The 21986-nt window shown below is 38.3% G+C and overlaps 6 protein-coding genes across 14 annotated transcripts; 3 read left to right on the plus strand and 3 right to left on the minus strand.

The window, feature by feature from the left end:
- Positions 1-1057: 1057 nt before the first annotated feature.
- LOC17875481 (SEC14 cytosolic factor) lies at positions 1058-3615 on the plus strand. 2 transcript variants are annotated; one of them, XM_023783201.1, is made up of 11 exons: positions 1058-1470; positions 1556-1584; positions 1709-1792; positions 1876-1929; positions 2012-2089; positions 2178-2231; positions 2316-2375; positions 2459-2536; positions 2658-2759; positions 2845-2925; positions 3002-3615. In XM_023783201.1, exons 1-11 carry the CDS (start codon positions 1416-1418, stop codon positions 3332-3334), a joined length of 1008 nt encoding a protein of 335 aa, XP_023638969.1. In that variant the 5' UTR covers positions 1058-1415; the 3' UTR covers positions 3335-3615. The 2 variants fall into 2 exon arrangements, with proteins under 2 accessions (XP_023638969.1, XP_006280763.1); XM_006280701.2 differs by having other exon boundaries at positions 1059-1470; positions 2441-2536.
- Positions 3616-3743: 128 nt separating this feature from the next.
- On the minus strand, positions 3744-6515 carry LOC17874773 (probable acetyl-CoA acetyltransferase, cytosolic 2). Of its 2 annotated transcripts, none has more exons than XM_006279428.2 (14): positions 6417-6515; positions 6272-6349; positions 6072-6170; positions 5815-5988; positions 5635-5740; positions 5374-5512; positions 5187-5264; positions 5038-5103; positions 4880-4962; positions 4553-4763; positions 4430-4471; positions 4260-4346; positions 4100-4185; positions 3744-3986 (listed from the first exon to the last, which is right to left on the minus strand). In XM_006279428.2, the coding sequence occupies exons 2-14, from the start codon at positions 6309-6311 to the stop codon at positions 3953-3955; spliced, it is 1245 nt and encodes a 414-aa protein (XP_006279490.1). In that variant the 5' UTR covers positions 6312-6349; positions 6417-6515; the 3' UTR covers positions 3744-3952. The 2 variants fall into 2 exon arrangements, with proteins under 2 accessions (XP_006279490.1, XP_023638964.1); XM_023783196.1 differs by having other exon boundaries at positions 4078-4185.
- Positions 6516-6772: 257 nt separating this feature from the next.
- LOC17875331 (protein C2-DOMAIN ABA-RELATED 11) lies at positions 6773-8356 on the minus strand. 5 transcript variants are annotated; one of them, XM_023785215.1, is made up of 5 exons: positions 8075-8229; positions 7918-7963; positions 7508-7626; positions 7293-7388; positions 6773-7212 (listed from the first exon to the last, which is right to left on the minus strand). In XM_023785215.1, the coding sequence occupies exons 3-5, from the start codon at positions 7616-7618 to the stop codon at positions 6919-6921; spliced, it is 501 nt and encodes a 166-aa protein (XP_023640983.1). In that variant the 5' UTR covers positions 7619-7626; positions 7918-7963; positions 8075-8229; the 3' UTR covers positions 6773-6918. The 5 variants fall into 5 exon arrangements, with proteins under 5 accessions (XP_023640983.1, XP_023640976.1, XP_023640978.1 ...); XM_023785208.1 differs by having other exon boundaries at positions 7508-7708; positions 8075-8228; XM_023785210.1 differs by lacking the exons at positions 7918-7963; positions 8075-8229 and adding an exon at positions 8250-8356 and having other exon boundaries at positions 7508-7708.
- Positions 8357-9127: 771 nt separating this feature from the next.
- LOC17875143 (60S acidic ribosomal protein P1-3) lies at positions 9128-10299 on the plus strand. The gene is made up of 4 exons (XM_023787325.1): positions 9128-9213; positions 9352-9435; positions 9758-9973; positions 10062-10299. The coding sequence occupies exons 2-4, from the start codon at positions 9364-9366 to the stop codon at positions 10113-10115; spliced, it is 342 nt and encodes a 113-aa protein (XP_023643093.1). The 5' UTR covers positions 9128-9213; positions 9352-9363; the 3' UTR covers positions 10116-10299.
- A 323-nt stretch (positions 10300-10622) lies between these two features.
- LOC17876852 (sister chromatid cohesion protein PDS5 homolog A) lies at positions 10623-20495 on the minus strand. 3 transcript variants are annotated; one of them, XM_023787269.1, is made up of 33 exons: positions 20171-20495; positions 19287-19490; positions 19023-19204; positions 18665-18791; positions 18333-18551; positions 17916-18132; positions 17698-17843; positions 17461-17606; positions 17179-17328; positions 17034-17082; positions 16736-16927; positions 16468-16650; positions 16152-16306; positions 15908-16034; positions 15658-15807; positions 15507-15566; positions 15238-15374; positions 15043-15160; positions 14803-14937; positions 14510-14706; positions 14238-14391; positions 13933-14079; positions 13688-13774; positions 12984-13613; positions 12792-12881; positions 12631-12710; positions 12333-12384; positions 12157-12243; positions 12002-12039; positions 11826-11891; positions 11564-11694; positions 11103-11419; positions 10623-11017 (listed from the first exon to the last, which is right to left on the minus strand). In XM_023787269.1, the coding sequence occupies exons 1-33, from the start codon at positions 20261-20263 to the stop codon at positions 10967-10969; spliced, it is 4917 nt and encodes a 1638-aa protein (XP_023643037.1). In that variant the 5' UTR covers positions 20264-20495; the 3' UTR covers positions 10623-10966. The 3 variants fall into 3 exon arrangements, with proteins under 3 accessions (XP_023643037.1, XP_023643045.1, XP_023643032.1); XM_023787277.1 differs by having other exon boundaries at positions 11103-11416; positions 12792-12884; XM_023787264.1 differs by having other exon boundaries at positions 12792-12884.
- Positions 20496-20688: 193 nt separating this feature from the next.
- Positions 20689-21976, plus strand: LOC17876578 (tRNA (guanine(9)-N1)-methyltransferase). Its single transcript, XM_006282290.2, has 2 exons — positions 20689-21511; positions 21590-21976. Exons 1-2 carry the CDS (start codon positions 20720-20722, stop codon positions 21839-21841), a joined length of 1044 nt encoding a protein of 347 aa, XP_006282352.1. The 5' UTR covers positions 20689-20719; the 3' UTR covers positions 21842-21976.
- The last annotated feature ends 10 nt before the right edge of the window (positions 21977-21986 follow it).

Raw genomic sequence — 21986 nt, forward strand, 5'->3', positions numbered from 1 at the left:
GATTGTGTATGCTCGGATTTGAGGCAGTGCCTTGTGAATGAAAATGGTGGGAGCATGTGACTTAGATTTATAATTAGAGTTTATTAATGTGGGAAAATAAATATTTAAACGAGAAATACGAGTATTCCGTCTAGATCTCTTACCAAGTTTCTTATAATAAACATTAGCAAATGATTCTGTTTTTAAAAAGAAACGATTGTGGGACAGAAATATATGATGGATAGAGGACGATACGGACATGACTGGTCCGAACGGGACATGACGAGACGGGTCGGGACGGGACGGGTTGGGACGAGACAGGAAGGGACGGGTCGGGACGAGACGGAAAGGGACCGGACGGGTTTTTCATTCCAAACTATACGTAAAATAATTCAAACTAAAGCCAAATCCAAATCCGATTTAACATCTCTAAGGAAACGGTTAGAAATGTTTTGATTATTTTAAAAAATAAACATGTAGTATCATTTAACATTTTCATTTAAATTATTTTAAAACTATATTAAGTAAACAATATTTATATTTTACAACTGTATGTCTATGTATAGTTTTTCAAATAAACTTATATAACAAACTTTTACCAAAATCGTATCTACATAAAAAAAAATTTGTAGTTTTGCAAAAATAACCCCGCACGTACGTGCGGGTCCATCACTAGTAACCCATAAAGCAACCCATCCATGGTATCTCCGGCCGCTAAACTTTACTAATACGCCACAAATTTTCTCTTCTTTATAGTAATTAAACCACTTGAAAAGTAATTAAAACGTTTCTAAAAAAGACAAGTTTGAATATTTTGACCCAAAAAGCAGTAAAAAAACAAAAGGGACCAACTTTGAATACCAATATCCCATCTTTTGATCTGGTCTTTTCCCAATAAACGACAACACAAGGCTCACCAAATCAGCTACGGGTTCAATCATCATTAGCAAGTTGTCGAACTTCACCCTACAATTAAATGTTCCTATACTATTTCAAAGTTTGAATCTTCCTCTCTTGTTTTTTTCGTTTCTCCATTGACAAAAATCAGACTTTTATTTAACTCGTTTGATTGACCAAGAACCACAAGAGGAAGAGAAAATCAAATGGGTTTTGGGAGTTAGATTTATTGATTTGATGATTATTCAACAAATCTTACAGAAGTTGCTATGTAATTTTGGTTACGACCAGTCTTAATCAAAGTGGTTCGACTCTCAAAACGAGTTTCTACTTTGTCATTTAAAAAGTGTATATTTCTGTTGGGAGTTTCTCTTCTCCTACCACCTCTTTGTTGACCTTTAATGCTGGACTCATAGTTGTGCGCAAAGTGACACAAAGGGTAGAGAAACAAAATTTTAAAAAAAAAAAAAAATCGATCTTGGAGATTTTTATTGTTCTGGGGCGATCCTGTTTGGTTGCCAAGGAAGTGAGCCAAAACAATGGGGATCGTTTCAGAAGAAGCCATTGATGAATTCCAAGAGCTGATGGATAAAGGTCTGACCTTTTCCTCTTCCTTTTCCTCTGTTTCTACTTTGATTCCTATTTAGAAATTACTGAATCTGGTAAAAATTTGTGCTAGCTGAGGAGCCATTGAAGAAAACATTTGAGGTATGTTTGTATTTTTGTTAGAGCTGTTCTTGGAAATGGGTCAAACCCCTATTCGACTGACCAGATCATAGATTCAGAGGTTAAAACTGAACCTTAAAAGGAAGGTGTTTTTGTGAATCTGCAGAGGGTCCATCAGGGATACCTGAGGGAGAATTTGGGTCGTTTTCTGAAAGCAAGAGACTGGAACGTATGCAAAGCTCACATAATGGTATCTCTCCAAAACTCTTATGTGGTTTCAGTGACTCCACATGTTGTCTTGTCTGATTAACACCGTTTCTAACTAACTTTCAGCTTGTTGAGTGTTTGCGTTGGAGGGTGGATAATGAAATTGACAGTATCCTATCCGTGAGTTAATTCATTCCTTCTTTCCTTGGTTTGATCTGGTTTGAGAGCTGAACTTCGACCTTCATGCTTTTGGTTTCCGCAGAAACCCATTGTTCCTACTGAGTTGTATAGGGATGTACGAGATTCTCAACTAATAGGGATGTCAGGTTACACCAAAGAGGTAGCCTCCTTAGTTCCCATGATCCATTTCCTTTTCTGATCAAAATAGATTCTATGTTATTGATATTTGCTTGTTTCTTGATGTTTAGGGCTTGCCTGTCTTTGCTATTGGCGTCGGCCTCAGCACATTTGACAAAGCTTCTGTAAGATGCTTCATTGTTTTCTCGCACTTTTGACAATCAGATGCGAAACAAAAACTGAATGTTTTTCTCTTCTTCCGCATACAGGTTCACTACTATGTCCAGTCCCACATACAAATCAATGAATATAGAGACCGTGTATTACTGGTGAGTAGCTACACTCTTCTTTTTTCGGTTTCCCTCTTGATGTAACGAGTAAAACACTGTTACAGCCTTCTATGTCTAAGAAGAATGGGAGGCCAATCACCACATGCGTCAAAGTTCTAGACATGACAGGGTTAAGACTTTCAGCTCTTAGCCAAATCAAGGTATGATAATTCACCTCTGCAAACAAATTTAGTTCATAACTAATGATACCGCAAGATGTTGGATTCAGTTTCCTACTTTATTTACCAACTTTATGTGTTAACAGTTAACACTTTAATGCAGTTACTGACTATCATATCAACGATCGATGATCTAAACTATCCAGAGAAGACAAACACGTACTATGTTGTCAATGCCCCATATATATTTTCCGCATGTTGGAAGGCAAGCCTCTTTGATCTTCTTTTGTTTGTAACTCCGGGTGTTTAGCTGTTTAGCACGTATGTATAATTCAATGAGCTCCTACCAGGTTGTAAAACCTCTTTTACAAGAGAGGACGAGGAAAAAGATTCATGTCTTATCTGGTTGCGGAATGGATGAATTATTGAAGGTATATGTATATGCATTTACTTTCTTATGATCTTCCTGTGAAATGCAATTTTGTCTAAATATTGTGGTTTTTGTAGATTATGGACTTCACATCCCTCCCACATTTCTGTAGAAGAGGAAGCTCTGGGTCATCTCACCACACTCAGAGCGCAAATTGTTTTTCTATCAATCATCCCTTCCATCAACAGCTATACAACTATGTAAAACACCATTATGAAACCCAGGGACAAGCAGAACCTGCAAAGCAAGGATCGTTCCACGTGGGATTTCCTGAGCCTGAAGCTGAACGCTGTGTGATAGCCAAAACCATAGAATCAGAACTGCACAAGTTTGAGAATTGCAACGGTCTGGCCATGTCCATTGGTGACAGAAAAGCAAGTCATGAAAAACTGAAAGATGATGAAACCTGAATGCTTCTGAGGGAAATCCTCTCAGGTGCCTTCACAGTTAAGATATATATATATATATATATATTTTTTTACGGTTTGAGCTGGCAAAGTAAGCGAGTACCGAGCAGTGTTCTGTCCTTGAGCCATACAAATGTAAAGCGAAAAGAAGAGAATAAATCTTGAATTTAATCAATAGGTGACTTAATGGTATAGTGTTATTTGATCCTCTGTTGTAGCAAAATTATTTGTTGGAAATCTACCTCTCATTATCCTAAGCATTTGGGTGAGCCTGTAATTCTCTTGTTCTGTGATGCGCTCTTTGGCTAAAACGACAACAGTTTTAGGCTTCTAGATTATGCTCAACTTATCTGATTCTTCTCGCTCTCTAAATTCCTAAAAACTATTGCAAATGCTCATTTGTAGACGTTGGTCAAGGTAAACATCATTGACTGCAACAGTGCAACATTTCACTTCAGAGTGTCTACTAACTCAGACATTACGTCTCAATTTCTAACACACTTTTTATTGCATCAAAGTACAAAGTTAAGCATTCTTGTGACACAAACTTAAACCATATAATAAGCTATGCGTTATTCTTGTATAAATAACGCATATTTCTGGAGACAACATCTCTTAGCTTCAGAGTGCCGAATATGCAATTGTCTTCTCCAATCTGTGCCAACATGCCAACACGTTGAAGTTAAAAGGTTTAGTGTTGGGAAGTATTACTTGACAAGTGATCTCGTATGCTAACGCTAGCTTACCAGAGTTAAAGAAGGAGCTTACATGAACTCTAAGACAAGGGCTGATGCTCCTCCTCCACCGTTGCATATTGATGCCACTCCATACTTTCCCTTCTTTGCTCTCAACACCTGAATTAGAAGTGTTCAACCATTTTCAGGGTGGATTCAATTCAACACCGTTGTTGCCTGGTCTTACAACTTACCCCCAATAATGTCACCAAGATACGAGCACCACTGCATCCCAGTGGATGTCCAAGTGAAACTGCCCCTCCATGCGCATTCAGCCGTTCCTGTTTATATATTCATCATCAGAGAGTCAGAGACTGAAAATTAAGTCTGAAACATCCACAACTGTACTTGTTTCATGACTCACAGGATCTAATCCCAGCAGTTTCTGATTGGCTAGAGCTACTACCTGTGGGGAAACAAAACAGTCAGACCTCTTTATACAAACACAACAACTATAAAACACTGAGAGTTCAGTAAGTGGGTTTACAGAAAAGGCTTCATTTATTTCATAGTAATCCACTTGAGATGCATCCAAACCAGCCTGCTTTATAGCTTTAGGAATAGCAAGAGCCGGCGTGGTTGTGAACAATTCAGGTGCCTGAGCAGCATCAGCATATCCTCTAATCTTAGCAATAACATGCAGTCCAAGCTCAATAGCCTTCTCTCCACTCACCAGCACTAACGCTGCCGCACCATCACTGTCCACAACGTAAAGCAGAGGCAGTAAGTGGTTGTTGGAAGTAAACAACACAAAATGCCAGCAGAGTTACAAATGAAAAAAACTAAGAAACAAAGTTAAGAGAGAAAAGAGGACCTTATACTTGATGCATTTCCAGCAGTGACTGATCCATCCTCCTTGAAACTCGGTCTAAGCTTCTTTAACTTGGCGGCATCAAACTAGTTCATGCCAAACAAAGTTCAGATCAATCAAGGCTGTCCCAAGAGAAGCAGCTGTTCCTAAACTATTTTTACCTTCCCCAATCCTTCATCCTTGTCAATAACTATCGAAGGCCTCCCTCTTCCAGTGGAAACTTCGACCTATCAATATTGAGTGTATGAACAATATTCCATTAAAATGCCATAAAGTGAATTCCTGGAATGCATGGAAAGGAGAGGTGTACCGGAACAATTTCCCAAGCAAACAACTGAGTGTTTTGTGCAGAAATACCACGCTCAAAGCTCTGGATAGCATAAGCATCCTACAAAAAGTAAAAGTTTATACGTAAAGAGAATCAGCGAGACAGTCTTATCAGTCATGATTCTACGGAAACAAACTGGAAAGACAGATCAAGGTTGAACATAAGTGACCTGTTCTTCTCTTGTAATATGGTGCTGGTCAGCGCATATTTCTCCACAAACTCCCATTCCAAAGTCATTGTAAACATCCCAAAGTCCATCTTTCATCATACCATCAACAACAGTGTCATGGCCTAACCGAGAACCCCTTCTGCTAACAGATATCAGAGTAGAGAATAAACGAGAAAGCTTTTTCGAGATGAGAAAACAGATTGAATCTGCCTCTCTTGGGGTTCTATCTACAAAGTTTGAGTTACGAAACTCAGAAAGCACCTTGCGTCTGGGAGGTACTTAGGTACATTTGACATGCTCTCCATACCACCAGCCACAACAACATCATTCAAACCGAGCTGGATACTTTGAGCCGCTAGCATTACAGCTGAGCTTACAGGTGAAGTATAAGTAGTAATGGAGATCATCTGGAGTAGAAGAAGAGTATTAAAAGGTTATTACCTTTCATTCCTGCAGCACAGACTTTGTTAACAGTGGTGCAGATCACCGAATAGGGAATCCCGGCACCAAGTGCAGCCTGTCTTGCTGGTGCTTGCCCAAGATTAGCGGTTAAGACATTGCCAAAGAAGACCTCTTCCACAAGGGCCGGATCAACATTTGCTCTTCTAAGAGAGGCTGTGAGAGAGGGTATGAAGCAGTAAGAAAATGAAAACTTGCTGAATCAGAGAGAAAGAGAGAGAAGGTAGTCGTAAAATTACCTTCAATGGCTATGGACCCAAGTCTTGTGGCAGTCAAAGACGAGAGAGAGCCAAGGAATCCCCCCATAGGCGTTCGCGCGACTCCCACAACACAAACATCTGCACCCACAGGAACTCAACTGCTTAAGTAAAGGAAAAATACATGATCCAACTAGAAAACAGAACAAACAGGAACAAAACACACAAGCTCGAGAAAGAACCTCGAGGCTGTACGGAATCATCAGAGAAAGATGGAGCCATAGAAGTCACCGAAGAAATGATGTCCGAGGTACGTACGCCTGCCAAGTAAGAAAAATCAGATTATGATGAGAATCAACACAAAGATCACGACTTTGGGTTTTGGACCTTTGGTTTGGTGGCAGATGAGGACGATCAGGCTAGTGTTAAGATTACGAGGAAACGAGAAAGAGAGAGTTCATAATTGACTCAAAAAGGAAAAGGTGGATATAAAGATAACAACAAAGTGTGTGTGTGACGTAAGATACCAATATCAATGTCGGTTCTGTTGGATTCTCTAAACCAAGCCAAGTTTTCATTATTGGTATGTTATACCAATAGGTTCCACCCCACCTTGGTATGCGTGATTGATTATTGCCAGGTTTTGTCCATTTCTTCAAGTTAAAGTTTTTATTAGCAAGGTAAGAAGATATATGAGATTCGGCCATTGACGGTAGTCTACCTGTGTAGACGACAACAGGGAGGAAGAGAAAGGAATAGTACAATAATGTATCTCGAAGTAAGGTTTTTAAAGCCGTTTCACATTTCACTTGGAAACAAAGACATATTGCAATTATACTAGGCAAACGGATCTCGTGTTACAAAGTACAAGCTACATAATACCCTATTGCTACTTCTTTGTTCCAGGAGGATCAATCAACTTTATCTTCAACTCAATCTCACCCGATTCAACAGCACACAGCCTCAGCCACACACTCTGCACCACCTCTCCGTCTACGCAACTGATTGTGCTCTCCCGGGATACGCAGTTCTCTGGATCCGGTAACACTTTCCTAAGCGTTGTCTCACCAGAGGACACGCGGACTACGTGTCTTAGTCTGGCAACTGAGATAAGCGGTTGAAGGCTGAGGGAGGCATGACCCATCTTGTCATCTGCCTTGAACCTATCTTTATCAAACACTTCCTGCACCACCCAATTTAACAATCTCAGCATCATCATCATCATGGTCACAAGGGAAAGATTCAATGAAGATTTAGACATACCAATACCAGAACTGCTGCAGGATCTTTCAGTGTGAAGCTCAGTGCCTCATCCCACACTGGATTCAGGCAATTGTTGATCACTTTGGTCTTGGCTGACTGGTTTTAAAGACAGTAAAACATCACATTAACACAACGAGACACTTGTGTTCCTTGGTAGAAACACAAAACACTAGTTCTAATTGCGAAAAGAACCAATGCAAACTGACAAAACATACCTCATTCCCTAATTTGACTATCACATAAGGATCACTTGATTTGAAATCTCGGATCACCAATTTCTTCCCTTGAATAACAGTCACCTGGAGCAGTCCAAGCGGCTCGCCCATCTCAGATTCTACAAACACAAGCTACCAACTTTAGGAACTTGACACACTGACTAGTCGTGAATAACAGAGCTAAAGCAACTGTCTTTGTTCCTACCAAAAAAAAAAAGCAACTGTCTTTGTTAGAAAATCAACTGAATATGATAGAGAGAGACGAGTAAGCCAACATTCAAATCACTCAGTTTGGGAGCTTTTTTGATATACAAAACAAAATTCTTGGAAAAGATTTACACTAGATCAGGCCAAATGACGTCAATCTACAGACACACCAACTAGTCAGTGAGTAAGGCACAGAAAGATACCTAAATCGCAATCAGAACTTGAGCAAGAAACAAAACACTGAGGACTCTGCAAATGTTACAAATCCAAAAAAAAAAAAAAAAAGTCTCTAACTTTGTGAGTTGAAATACTCGAGTCTTATAACAAAACCAAGAGACAAAAATTGAAACCCAACTTAACCTTTTCACCAAAAAAAGAAAATTCGAAACCCTAAAGAATGAGTAAAGTAGCGACGAATGGTACGAACTGAAAAGAAAGTTTCTCTGAGAAATTTGCCAACTTCAAGGGGAAAAAGAAGAAAAGAAGAAACGGTAAGAGACAGCCGAGAGACAGATGATTACGCAAACAACTTTACCAGTTTGGAGACAAAAATACAAAAATCGTCTTCCTTGAGATTAACGCAGCTACTTACACCCTTTGTACAAGGAGCCAGGGAGGTCTAAACTCTAAAGCAACGATGCAAATTATTTACTTTTTAATTGAAATACATTTTATACAACTACTAAAGAATGTTTGACCAAACATGTTTCTTTTGACTGTAATAGTTAATCTTGTAAAAACTGATTTTATATTTGATTCTTGAACAACGTAGCTAGCTGTAACGGTATTGAATTAACTACTACTGCAAAAGGGTAGGTGAACCTAACCCTCGTTATAAATTAAAATTACTGTGAGTGAATCAAACTCTTTTTGTTTTGTGTGGCCCGGTACCAAAATATATTTAAAAAGAAAGAAAAAAAAGGAAGAAAACTTTTAAAAAACTGTTGTTTACATGCTTGGAATCAGAGATGGTCTCTGACACGCTTTGACTCGGTCTAACCATTAAAGATCCATTTATTTTACTAGAGGCTCCATAGAACCAATTTTGATGTAATAAGCATTTCACATTTCATTTATACTAGCATCATATAATGTTTTAAGTATTCCATATTTCATAACAAGAAATTTTAGTGTTATGATGAATCATTTGGGTGTTACGAAGTCTAACATTGAGATTTGGCCTGATTGTTCTGTTGCTATTTTATATTTGATGCAGCAACTGATCGTTTTAGTTTCCCAAAAGATTGATTGGTCTGGTCCTATCTTCACCATTAAATGAGTGTGTGTGTACACAAAAATAGATAATGGGCTTAAAAGATTTGATTTTCGTCAGAAGAAACAGAATAATAAATAATGGCCCAATAAGGCCCACATTAAAGAGCGAAAACCCTAAAACAACAGAAGAAAAAACCCATCGTATATAATTAATCTTTCGGCTGCACTAACGCCTCCTTGCACTTCTTTTGTCTCTCTTTCTCTCGCTCTCATCTTTCTCGAAGGTTAGTTTCCGATTAAAATTTAGCATTTTTGTTCCGTTTCAGTCTTGCTGATTCATGTCTGACTGTTTTTTGATTTTACTTTAATCGTGGATTTTTTTTTTTTTTTGGTTTTTGAAGTTGTTTATATCATCGTTTCAGGGATAATTAAAAATGTCGACAGTGGGAGAGCTAGCTTGCAGCTACGCTGTTATGATCTTGGAGGACGAGGGTATTGCTATAACGGTATATATATTTCATTCTTCTTTTCCTTTTGTCTCTCATTGCTTTATTAAAACGCATGGGTCTATTGCTAGTCAGCTAGCTCTTAATTGGTCTCATTGCATCCTAGTTAAGTTTAGTGATTTGGGTGGTCACATCTTGAGGTGTAAATAAAGTATTTAGTGTTTTAGGATTTGTGGACTTTGCAGTCAAGAATTGATCTAAGGATGTTTATGTCTGAACGGATTTTGAGGTTTAGCTTGAGGGTTTTGACACGGATTTACCATCTTTTCTTGTGTTTGTTTATATATATCATTTGAATTTGTTGTGTGTGTGTGTTGATTAGGCCGACAAAATCGCCACTTTGGTCAAGTCTGCTGGTGTCGATGTTGAGTCATACTGGCCAATGTTGTTCGCCAAGATGGCTGAGAAACGTAATGTCACTGATCTCATCATGAACGTTGGTGCTGGAGGTGGAGGCGGTGCTCCGGTTGCTGCTGCTGCTCCAGCTGCTGGCGGTGGTGCTGCAGCTGCTGCCCCTGCCGCTGAGGAGAAGAAGAAGGTAAAACTGAAATAACAAGTTTTCTTTGCTTTATAAAGATTATTCTGTTTTTCATCTATCTAATTTTTTGGAGGATTTGTTTTTCTAGGAGGAACCAGCAGAAGAGAGTGATGAAGATTTGGGTTTTGGCTTGTTCGATTGATTTCATTTACTTGTTTCTCTTCTTGGTAGTTGGTCATATCGATTTTTTCGTGTCAGAGTTATTACTTTTTTGGTCTGGCTGAAGAACTAATAGTTGTTTTTTTGAACCATATGTTGTATGACTCAAGTTTCCTTGCAAACCAATCGGCTTGTGCTTTTGTTAGAATTTATTTTGTTTCTTATTCTTTTTTGAATCCATTCAAGGTATAGGTCTTGGCTAAATAATACGTCAAGCCATAAAAAAATAAACCTAAAGAAATTAGTCACACGAGCAATAGAGACAGACACACGAGCTTTGTTGTAGGTGAAAGTACCTTTTGAGACTTTCGTGTGAATTGGTTGGGGAACGTTTTGTTGTTGATAAAGTTTGGGATTAGAGAATATTATTCCCATTTATCTTTTACAGATAGATTATCCTTTCAAAAGAAAGTTTTATTTCAGTATCCTTCTTTTGAAGTCATAAGGTTAAGAAAGACTTCCAAATTTCGCATATTATTCAGTGTACAAATGATAATAAAAGAAAGAAGTTTTTTATAAGAAAATTGTGGCAAAGTATTTTAGTTCACAAGAGAATAGTACGTTGTGTTAAGAAATGTAACTTGTAAATATTACTGAAAACAAAAAACAACCCTAGAAAATAAACAAACACACAGAGGCTACAATACATGACCACATACGCTTCTGGAGGAGCTTCTTCTGCCTATTATTCATTCCATCATGGTGGTTAGAACAAGTATGTATCACTAACCCTACAAATCTCACATTTTTTACCACATATACACCACATCAATCCAGAGACCACCAATACTTCAGGACAAACACCGCAATTTCTTTGTGACAAGCTCTTTCACATTATGTTGCTTTCCTCGAGCTTGACTTCCCCACTTTACTTTTCCACGCTCCCTGCACACACATTCAAAAGTAAAGCACATATCAGAACTTTCTGGCTATATTGCTTGTAATATTTAAGAGGAAGGTAGGTAAGTACAAGAGTCTCATTGTCAGAAGTCTCAGCATCCTCAGCATCATGCTCAGATTCTGTCTCCATTTCTTTGTTTTCTTGTTTCCCTTCAGTATCTGAGTTATCATGTTCAGCTTCTTTCCCCTCAGCGTCCCCACTCAACTCTGTTTTTGCCTCCTGTAAATCTTCTTCCATATTTAAAACTTCATCATCATCCTCGCCTTCTTTCAACGACTTTCCTTCAGACTCTGATTTTTCTTCGCCAACCTCCCCACTATATTCTGTCCCTGATTCTGTGCCTGATTTCACTCTTTTTCCTTTTTTCTTTCCAGCAACTTCACCTACTTGAAATTTCAAAATAGAATAACTCAGTAAAAAATATATATATTGTATTGTGTAATATGATTAACGCCGTTGTTGTATGTATATTTGCATGATAGTAAATAGGTTGAAAGGATTTAGAAACAGAGGATCCCAATGGAGCTTACTAGGCATGGCAGAAGATCGATTTTTCCTGTTTCTGTTTTCTGGTTTCTCATGTTCTAAAGAGAGACTTCTTCGTGTGCCTTTTGGGTGTGTATGTTTTAGGTTTTTCTTTGGAGTTCTTTTCCCTTTTGGCCTACAAAAGACAGCAGTCCCGGTAAAACAAAATGTTTAACAGAAGAAATGCAGAAGATACGCAAAAAATAGGGGAAAAAATCAATAAATGACCCGTATTATTTGGATTTCTAATGACAGAATTTCGCTTACGTAGTAGAAATTGGCTCTTCATCCTTTTGTAGGCTATCCGAACTCTTAAGCTTACTTTCAGAAGATCTAAACAAAACAAAAGAAAACTATTGTTGTGAATAAGACTAAAGCAAAATACAAGGCGAACTGCACTACAAAAAGATGCAATATCTGCAGTTGCAGAGAGTAAGTGCTACCTTTTCTTATTGGAACTTCCCTTTGATGTTTTGGACTTCTGCAGTAGGTACAAATACTGTAAGCATATTTATTAAGCTAAAAGGAACAAACTCGGTAGATGATTAGAAATGGTGAAGATAAACTGAAAATAGAACCCGAAAACCAGAAAATGAACCTTCGCAGGCTTTCTACCGGTGTCTATGAGCTCCCACCGTTCTTTATCTAGGTTAAGTACTTCAACATCTCCATCCTCGTAAAGTATCTGCGATATCATATGGATAAAGTACAGAGTTGGCAGGACCAACTAACCCAAGAAAAGGACAAAGAAGAAGCAAAGTGCTGAAAGCTTACCACATGTCTCTGTTTTGTGGAATCATAAGATTTCACTGTCCCTTCATAAAACCTATTTATTTCACCAAGATGCAATTTCAGGTGAGATAAATGTAAAAAAAGATACCAAATTTTGTTGGAAATGAATGATTGCATCAGAGGAATTCTATGTAACAAAGCTTCTATAAATGGGCACAAGACAAATTAACTCCTTAACAGTGTAGATTTGCATGGATGTCAGAATAACAAAATTCGAATGAAGACAATGAGACCACTTTTGCACTGTCAATCCGAAGAAAGTCACTTCAAATATGCTTACCGTTTATCCATAGGCCACCAAACATCTATTCTGCAACCGATCAGTTCATCATTTACCAATTTATTTTCGTTTGTCGAGCACTGGACAAGAAATTATGTCAGACAAAATGTTCAATTACCACAAAAGTGACACATCAATGGAAGGAAGGTAAAGCTCCACACCTTAACCAATCCTGACATGTTTTTTCTTTTTCGCTTCATTGATCCAGAAGCAGACTTTAATTTGCTATCACCACTTTCAGCTGACCTACTCTGCTTTTGTTCGAGTAGAAAAGTTTGCATATTGATTAAATATCAATAAGTTGAACTAGAGTGAAATAAAGCAAAGGGTAAAATGCTATTGATGATTTGTACCCTCTCACTGTAGTTGCCACCTTCGCTTTGATTTTCCAGATCAGTGAGAGCCCAATCAGAATCTGTAATCTTTACTTTTGATGATAAGCTTTTCTTTCTCTTTCGGGGAGAGATGGTTTCTAATCTTTTCTCCAGGTCTGAATTTTCATCCTGCGAGTCCAAAGAGGCATTTTTGTCTATGTCTCCCTCTTGATGAAACTCTTCTTCAGAAGCTTTTAATGGAACTTTAGAACCACTATTTGAAAATTTGTAAGGACTATGGCCAGAAGATGATCTCCTGCGCTTAGGGACCGAAACTACCGATGTTGCATCACCAGCATTCTTTTTGTTATCATTGAGATCTCTTTGACATATGTCTACTCTCTCACCAGTGGGATGTTTGTGTCCATTACTCGATTCGAATTTATCTAGCATTTGCAAGTGATCAAAGTTTATCTCCCTCACCATCTTCAAAACATCAACATCATTTTTACCATTCTCATCTTCAGCTGGTACAGATTTATTCTTTTTGCCCTTTCTAGTCTTTGTTCCCTGAGCTCTCAAACGCTCTACAATTTTACCCAGAGGAATTTCATTTCCATCACTTTCTCCATCAATCATAACCTCATTTTCTGAAGTTTGGGGTATTACCTGCAAGGGAAAAGATGGATAAATACAGAAATCACTAGGTACCGCAACACAGATTTAAGAGTTAAATAACATACAGAAGCATCAGCATGACTCTCCAACTTCAGATCCCTGAAGTGTGCCACCACAGTCTCATCAGCTAGCCACAGTTTCTCCTCACCTACCTGACATGGGTTATAAAACACAAACCAGGAAAATATATGAGGTTAAACGCCACGAATCTATAAGCAAAGGCGGCAGACAGTAATATTGCCAAAGATTAAATGAAGCAAACTCATCATGAAAATTTGCGCACACAACCAAAAATCTTCTGGGTTCTTACCTGAGACTTGTCACTTTCAACTTTTTCAAAAGGTTTGTAAAGAGTCGCAGGCAGCGATACAGGTGTGATTTCCCCTTGTACATCAGGCTCTTTCTGAGTTAAGCGATTGATTATTGACAGCCCAAGCTCACAGATCGCATGTGAGTTCTGTTAATATAAGGTATGAGATGTCAGCTCCATGGCACCACAACAATGACAAGTAGTGTGATTCATTGTACCGGCATGCTTAGAATCATTACAAAAAAAAAAGTAGTCCTGACATGGCAGTTGTAAAATAGAAGAAGCTCAAGAAGTCTTTTACCAACCTTTGACTTTGTTGCATCTGTGACATCTTCTGACTGTTTTAAACTTTGGAAAATAAGAATTATGGTTGGAACACACTCTTGTTCCTTGTCAATATCCTCAGCCTTCACGTCTTCCTCTTTACGGAGCAACATAGAAATGATCAAGTATAATTGGCTGAAATAAACAATCAGAAATAGTAAGCATAAAATATCAATAAGAAAAAACAAATAACTGAAATCATAAATTTCACAGTTACAGAAAGAGAAAAAGTGGTGGCATGTAGAAAGAATACCGGTATATCATTTCATATTCCTTCACGTCTTTGCATTTCTCAACGTCAGGACAAGAATGATGTGCAAGTGCATGAACCAGATAAGGAAGGATATGATGAGGGTAGAGAGTAACTGAATTTGCATCTGCCTGAGCAGAAATTTTCCGCAGTTTTGTTTGATAAGAATGTTGTATGATATCAGCTAGGTTGTGTTTCTCCTGTATGTCAATACAGACGCATCGTTTATAGCCAGATTGTCAACATTTTGACGCAGAAACATTAAATATGTGCTTTCAAGTAAAGGGTGATCATACCTCCTCTGATTCGAGAACATTTGATCCAGTAATATCAAATAGGAAGGAACAGGCATACTTTGTCTCTAAAACCCGATCCTTTACATACTGGTGAACTTTCCCGAGGAATATTTTCTTAGCAGCAGGAAATGGTATCTACAGGAAAGGTTAAGAAAGAATGATAAAAGTCAAAATAGAACCCAGATCAGATGAAGGATTGAATGGGAGGTGTGAATTGAATAGAAAAGTAAAGGAAGTTACCTCAGGGGTTTTTAAAGTTAAATGGAAGATCTCAATAGGTATTCTATCGTCCCAATGTCTGGAAAGGCGGAGGACTGCCTTTGCAGCAGCAAGTCTCAAATGGGCCTTGTCAACAAAACTGTAGCGAGGTTGAGCATGAGTGCCTTCAAATATTACAGAAAATGACATCTTAGCATATTTAACACATCTACGAACCTTGATTCTAGATCTTCAGATACTTCCCCAAAAGAAAGAATGTTTTTAAGTAATCCAAGAAGATCATCAACACCCACACGGAGATGAGCATCCTTAAAAGGCAAGTAGCTCTTAACCAACGTCTTTATCCCATATATCTATCAAGAAAAAAACAGTTTTAAACTAACTGTACAAGAGAGAAATTACCTGATCACTTTAACATAAGGTCAAACAAACATTGGTAACTATAAGTGAAGTCAGATATAAAAAACGTTTCGTCAGGTACCAACCTTCAGTTGACAAATTTCACTTTTGTCATCCCATGATAATTTTTTGTCATCTACAGTTTCCTGCAAAGAGGTTTAAGTGTCTTCCAATAAAAAACGAAAAGAGACCTGGGAAACTAGTGAAAGATAGTGAGGTCTTGCAGGAAATACATACACTTTTGAGCTTGAGGATTTTGCTTCTAATAAACTCAACTACTTCACTTTCTCTAGTCTCATAGACTGGCATCGCAATCTGCGATATGCATCCAAGACACTGAAGAACAGCTGGCTGATGTCTCTTGTCCTCCAGCATGTCCACGAGTCTCTACAAATCAAGTATAAAACCAGATTTTACACAAGCTAATTATTAACTACAGATAATGATAATTTTAAGCAAAGTATCCATGGGAAAACAGAACTGTCACCTTGTATAGAACAGAGAGCGACTTCAGCCCATCATCTTTTGTTATTGATGCTAGTGCGTGCACAGCATACTTAGCCTGCTTTCGGTTTCCTTCAACACAAATCCTTTCCAGTAAAAGTTCCACAGAACTTTAATAGGACAATAGGAGAAACAATATAAATCAGAAATACGAAACTAGCAAAAGAGGTGAGCTCAAGCTTGATGAAAAAGATGAATATATAAATCGACAGAACTGAGAATTCCACCTTGCTAAAACAATGAGATTCTCTCGAATAGTACCACCAGCTTTTGCCAGAATTTTTAGAGTACCCTCCTTTATCCTTTCATCATCATCTTTAAGGAAACTAATCAGTTCTTCCTCAGCACCATCAAACAATGATGGACAGAAACATGCCAGGAGCTAAAAAAATCAATGCACAAGCATCAATCTGGTGGAGTTTCTAATAAGTAAAAGTAAAAATGTTCATGAGCATGGAATATAATCGGCTAGAATAAATGTTAAAACAAAAATATTGACAGAAAGTTAGAAAATCTTAAATGATGTGTCACATAAATTTTTACCCCTAAGAAGTCCATGCATGGTTGGATCCCCAATATATTTTGAGAAGACTTTCTAGCAGATACTTCGGCTAATATCTCTTTCACATATTCTTTGCTGAATAGCAGATAAGAACACTTTATGGAGAGAATGCTGAGAAATTCATAGAGCGAATGTTTCTCAGACAGTATTTTAAGCATATCATCCTGCACACAAATTAAAACCAGAAACCAGTTATATGGTTGCCGAAAGCAAATCTAAATGTAAATACAAACTTCTTGTTATTCTCACCCGAATCCTGGACGCTTGCATTATGCTAGTGTTGGGATCAAGCAGATTGGTCAAAATCTTCCAGATATTAGCATCTTTCAGTTGATCAAGAATTAAAAAGTTTTGCTCAGTCTTTGGGGGGTCGGAAAATAAACGTGACATAACTCTGAATCCAAATGAGATCTTTTTCTGCATCTCAGGAGCATCAGCACTCTGCATTCAGACAGAACATAAGGCTCTAGATGGTGAAATTCAAAAGGAAAAATTCAAACCAAATATTTTTTATAAAAAAGAACTCTTCAACTACGTCGAGACGAACCTGGTGTGTCTGCTTGATTGACAAATATCTTTGCATTTCTTGTTGTATCCTAGAGGTCAAAAAAAAATTCCAAGATCAATCGTCAAAATCCAAAACTGAAAACCATAAAAATCATTCAAGTGCAATAAAATGTCATCATATATACCTTTGTCTTTGCTCCAGTATTTTCTCAAAAGCTTTGGTCTCCACTTTGTCAAACCCAGAGAAGATTTGTATCCAATGCTTAGCTTTATCTCTTACAGAGAAATCATTAGGAAACAGTGAACTGCATAGGATATATTCAACTGTGTCTGATCTGCAACACAAAAAAATATTTAGAACATTTTCGCGAAGGTAATATGATCATATTCAACTGGACTTAAGTAAACCACAAAAATATATAAGAAAAGGAGCAAGGTTTTAAAAAAAAATTAGGTAAATGTCCTACCTGAAATCTTTGTCATAAAGACATCTCAGGATTTTTCCAGGAATCCAATCAAAATCCCCAGTGCATACCTTCCCATCAGCATACCGTAAGCAATATACCCGGAACAACTCCGTCAACCTTTCCATAGTGTATGTTTTTACGAGTATCTGATTTAGACAAAGATCTATGAGTTCAAATGTCTTTCAAATTTTAGTATACAACTATCTGAGACAACCAGACTGAATGCATAAAACGTACAGCTTTGTCTCGAAGCCGTTCAGCAACTAACTTCATAGTGTCAACTGGAATTGACGTCAATGCACTCACAGCCACATCACAAATAACAGCAACAACTTGTTTGCGGATATTCTCATCATAATCCAAGAGCCGGTCACAGAGAGCAGCTACATAAGAATTAACATTACAAGATTAGTCAATTCTAATGTATACTAACGGCATGATAAAGAAAAACTTACATATAATTTGAGAAGCTTCAGTTCTCGAAGGATCCGAGAGCAAACAGTTCCTAATATGTTCAAGGATTGCCATCCTAACTTCAACTACCCTATCGGTCAGCCTTTTCAGAAACTCCAAAAAAATTGAACCAAACTCTTCAGAGATGACACGTCCAGGCAAGGAAAACAATTCTCCAACCAATCCAACAACTTTCAAACGAGTTTCCAGTTTATCAGCCTGTATATGTTAATAGTATGCATTACGTATTATTCAATATCAATCTACTTGAAAAGATGAGCTCATACTACATGAAAAGTATTGACACAGCAAATGGATAAAGCGACTATTCCATAATAATAAAAGTGTTGTGCATGATTCAAGAGTCATGATAAAATTTGAAGTGCAAGATAGCGGCAAAAGATCAAATAAAATTATACCAAAAGCTCTCCAATGAGATATGGTGCAACTCCGGATAGAGACTGAGGAGCACAGCGGTACAAATCATAGATAACCTCATGGTAGTCAATTTGACTGCTGGAACATCGGCTATCTCCAGACATTGAAGATATAAGGAACTGCTTTATGTCAGATTCAACTTTGGGCGCACACTGCTCTATGACTTTCATAGCAAGTCTTCTTGCAGAATCTCTAACGTCCTGCCATTATAAATGCAGAATATGAGCTGTCAGCTATTCCATAATATAAAAAAAAAACAATCCTAAATTAGAATAAAACCAGTGGTCAAAGCCAACAACGTCAGAATGCTCACACTTCTATTCCGGCCCAATTTAGAGAGTAAAATTCGTAAAAGATGCTCCTGCACATCTTCACTTTCTTCTAAAAGAACAATCATTATATTTTGCATTGATGAGAAAACAATCTCTGGATGGTCATCTCTGCACATACAGAAATAAAACAATCCGTCAGTATGAACCCCCCCCCCCAAAAAAAAAAAAAAAATCACAGAACCACTTTATCTTTTGTATTACTAGCTAAAGAAACCAACGCAAAGCACAGCTAATAATATGATAATTAACAGTGTTTTGCAGGGGGGGAAAGTAGATGATGTAAATCAGCGGAACTTTTAATCAATCTGAAAAGAAATCTAGGTTGATTTCGAAACCCACCGAGCAACATCAAGAAATGTAGTAAACACTTCTTTCACCAGATCATCACATTCAAGATCCAACATCACTACACATGACCTGTACTTTGCAACTGTTTCTAAAATGACAACCCTCCTTCCAAATGATGGACCACTGACATCATTCAACCCAGTAAAAGCACTCACAATCAGTTGAAAAATATCCTGAAACAAGATAAGAAACAGAAGAAATCAGTAGTGGGCATGTATGTGATCACAGTGCCAGAGGAAATTCAGGACAAACAACCTTCATAATATTATCACTGTAAGGCGCTTCAGGTGCTGTAATACGAGTTATCTCAGAAATGCAGCTTGCAACTAGAAGCTTGACATCCTTGTCTTGATGGTTGAGAATATCAGGTTTAATAACTGCATCAAGAAAAGGTTGAATGGACTCGAGCACTGCAGCTGGTGGAGACTGCTCCAACTCAGAAAGACAAACAGCAGCTTCCTGCATGTCGCAACAAACAAGTTAACGAGCTCACCATTAGTCACGGTATTGTACGAAAAAGTATTAAAGGAAAGAGATATCTGACTAAACTAACCCAGCCAAGTCACCCCAATGAAACCAATCAACAGCAAATCACATTTCCACAAATGTAGTTGATAAAGAAACACTTTAGTCAATGTAGGCTATCTCACAGTTATAAATAGAAACTGAAAATTGGGATAACTATTGCATCTGTCAAATTGCTGGTGAGGATCATACAAGGAGAGAGGACGCAAATCTAGACACTGAATTCGGTCTCCTGGGAACAATTGAAAAGCTAACAAATAGAAAGAGGAACAATTCAGAAGCGAGACTAGTCTAAGTAGCTAAATATCTTCCAAAAAGAATGGAACCAATCGCAGTTTTTATGCATGACCTAATTTCGCAAAAACAACCTAGATGAAGGGCAAGTGTTAACGAATAAGATTGGTACAAACTAACCCTAACTCGCAACTCCAAAGAAGAAAACACTAGCTCAATTAATGAACATGGAAGAGGATCTACAAAGCTGAAAATTTTATTCGTTTCCAATTAGGCAGAATTTAAACAGGGGAGAAAGATGAAAAAATTCCCTCCAAACGAAAAACCGAAACTTGGACAAATTGGAGAAGAAACAAGGAGAAGTAGAGATGGGGAGTCACCTTTAAGAGTTTGAGCAATGAATCTTTGGAAATAGGAGTTAGGTCAAGCCTCGATCCGAGCTCATTCAACTGTTCCTCCGGCTTCTGAGCCATGGCGAGTGAAACGCAGAAGAACTCTCTAAACCGGCGGGTGTTGTCGTCTCTTAGAGGTGAGCAACCATGAACGAAGAAGGAAAACGAAAGGTGTTTTTTTTTGTTGTTGTTGTTGTTGTTGTGAATTTGATGTTGAGAGTCACTCTATGGAAGAAGAAGAAGAAGAAAGCCACATCTGATCTGAGCTCTCTCTCTTAACAACAAGACCCCCCGATTTGCTGACTTACGGCTTTGTGTCTCTCATCGCTTCCTTATTTTCACTTATTTTATATTTATGGTCCCTCACGTTCTCTTCTATTTACCCCTTGCCCCAGTTCTAAAGCCCATCCTAAACAGGCCCAATAGCATAGACGACATCATTTTCTTGAAGGCCCATTAATGCGTTTTGTTTGGTGGCGCATAGTCTTTTCTTCTTTGACCCATTTTGTTTTCTGCTCTCTTCGCTTTCTCGCGGCAATGGCGGCGGCGACGGGAAATGACGACAACGGCTTCGATAACCAGCTTAAACCAGAATCTGAACCGGCTCCGGTTAACCTTTCTTCGCCTCCTCTGTCTAAGAATGCTCAGAAGAAGCAACTGAAGCAGCAACGGTACGAAGCGAAGAAAGCTGAGAAGAAGGCACAGGAGAAAGAGCAGAAGAAGAAAGACGCCGAGAGAAAGCATAAGGAATGGGAGGAAACCCTAGCGAACGCGACGGAGGAAGAGAGACTGAAGCTGATTGAATCGAGGAAGAGTCTGCGGAAGGAGAGAATGGAGAAGAGATCGGAGGAGAAAGAGAAGAAGATGGAGCGGCTTAATCGAGCCAAAGAAATAGGTCAAAAGATCGTCGTAGATGTTGATTTTGCGCATCTCATGTCTGACTCCGAGATCTCTAGCCTTGTTCAGCAGATTATGTATTGCTATGCGGTGAATGGGAGAAGTACTTCACCTTGTCACCTATGGCTTACAGGAGTCCATGGGAAGATGAGTACTGAGCTTGATAAGCTTCCTGGTTTTGAGAAATGGTTCATTGAGAAGGAAAGTAAGTGTTACATTGATGCCATGGCTGATCAGAAAGATCATTTGGTGTATCTCACGGCTGATTCTGAAACTGTTTTGGATGATCTTGACCCCAAGCATATCTACATTATCGGCGGCTTAGTGGATCGAAACCGATTCAAAGGGATCACCATGACCAAGGCACAAGAACAAGGCATTAAAACAGCTAAGCTTCCCATTGGGGAGTATATGAAAATGTCGAGTTCGCAGGTAACAAAAGTCCTCTCTTTGAGCTCCAATGCCGCCTGCTGCTTTGTTAATGTAAGATTTGGTTTTTCATTCAATTAGGTTCTCACTGTGAACCAAGTTTTGGAGATACTCGTGAAGTTTCTGGAGACTAGGGACTGGAAAACAGCCTTCTTCACTGTCATTCCTCAGAGGAAAAGAACCGCACTTGATCCCGTTGATTCTTCCAAATTGGAACCTCTTTCTGAAGAGCATCAGGAGCAAGAGGCTGATGCGGACGAGACTGCAGACAAACATGATCATCTGGAGAGGAAAAAGGTATGCCTTGAAGTTCCTCTGGAAAGTAATAGCTAGATGAATGAAGATTATGCATATGAGAGATGTTTCTATATCCTTTTAAACACTGGTTTCTGTAGCTGAGAATTGGAATCTGGATTGTTTAGTCCCTTTATGTGTTGAGTCAAAACGCATTACCAATTTCACCGTCAATTCTTATATT

The sequence above is a fragment of the Capsella rubella genome, unplaced genomic scaffold (genome assembly GCF_000375325.1).
Source record: "Capsella rubella cultivar Monte Gargano unplaced genomic scaffold, Caprub1_0 scaffold_8, whole genome shotgun sequence".
In the NCBI taxonomy this organism is placed as follows: domain Eukaryota; kingdom Viridiplantae; phylum Streptophyta; class Magnoliopsida; order Brassicales; family Brassicaceae; genus Capsella; species Capsella rubella.

What these genes read in the sequence shown, in the direction of transcription:
- LOC17876578 (XM_006282290.2), top strand. Translation starts at nt 20,720, where the DNA reads ATGGCGGCGGCGACGGGAAATGACGACAACGGCTTCGATAACCAGCTT. An exon ending in TGAAAATGTCGAGTTCGCAG is followed by an intron (nt 21,512 to 21,589) that starts GTAACAAAAGTC and finishes TCATTCAATTAG; the next exon opens with GTTCTCACTGTGAACCAAGT.
- LOC17876852 (XM_023787264.1), bottom strand. Translation starts at nt 20,263, where the DNA reads ATGGCTCAGAAGCCGGAGGAACAGTTGAATGAGCTCGGATCGAGGCTT. An exon ending in TTGAAAGTGACAAGTCTCAG is followed by an intron (nt 13,775 to 13,932) that starts GTAAGAACCCAG and finishes AACCCATGTCAG; the next exon opens with GTAGGTGAGGAGAAACTGTG. An exon ending in CCACAAAACAGAGACATGTG is followed by an intron (nt 12,244 to 12,332) that starts GTAAGCTTTCAG and finishes ATGATATCGCAG; the next exon opens with ATACTTTACGAGGATGGAGA.
- LOC17875481 (XM_006280701.2), top strand. Translation starts at nt 1,416, where the DNA reads ATGGGGATCGTTTCAGAAGAAGCCATTGATGAATTCCAAGAGCTGATG. An exon ending in CATTGAAGAAAACATTTGAG is followed by an intron (nt 1,585 to 1,708) that starts GTATGTTTGTAT and finishes GTGAATCTGCAG; the next exon opens with AGGGTCCATCAGGGATACCT. An exon ending in CAGCTCTTAGCCAAATCAAG is followed by an intron (nt 2,537 to 2,657) that starts GTATGATAATTC and finishes ACTTTAATGCAG; the next exon opens with TTACTGACTATCATATCAAC.
- LOC17874773 (XM_006279428.2), bottom strand. Translation starts at nt 6,311, where the DNA reads ATGGCTCCATCTTTCTCTGATGATTCCGTACAGCCTCGAG. An exon ending in TGGGTCCATAGCCATTGAAG is followed by an intron (nt 5,989 to 6,071) that starts GTAATTTTACGA and finishes CCTCTCTCACAG; the next exon opens with CCTCTCTTAGAAGAGCAAAT. An exon ending in GGAAATGCATCAAGTATAAG is followed by an intron (nt 4,764 to 4,879) that starts GTCCTCTTTTCT and finishes CGTTGTGGACAG; the next exon opens with TGATGGTGCGGCAGCGTTAG.
- LOC17875143 (XM_023787325.1), top strand. Translation starts at nt 9,364, where the DNA reads ATGTCGACAGTGGGAGAGCTAGCTTGCAGCTACGCTGTTATGATCTTG. An exon ending in ACGAGGGTATTGCTATAACG is followed by an intron (nt 9,436 to 9,757) that starts GTATATATATTT and finishes TGTGTTGATTAG; the next exon opens with GCCGACAAAATCGCCACTTT. An exon ending in CCGCTGAGGAGAAGAAGAAG is followed by an intron (nt 9,974 to 10,061) that starts GTAAAACTGAAA and finishes TTGTTTTTCTAG; the next exon opens with GAGGAACCAGCAGAAGAGAG.
- LOC17875331 (XM_023785210.1), bottom strand. Translation starts at nt 7,618, where the DNA reads ATGGGCGAGCCGCTTGGACTGCTCCAGGTGACTGTTATTCAAGGGAAG. An exon ending in TAGTCAAATTAGGGAATGAG is followed by an intron (nt 7,389 to 7,507) that starts GTATGTTTTGTC and finishes CTTTAAAACCAG; the next exon opens with TCAGCCAAGACCAAAGTGAT. An exon ending in CTGCAGCAGTTCTGGTATTG is followed by an intron (nt 7,213 to 7,292) that starts GTATGTCTAAAT and finishes TGGGTGGTGCAG; the next exon opens with GAAGTGTTTGATAAAGATAG.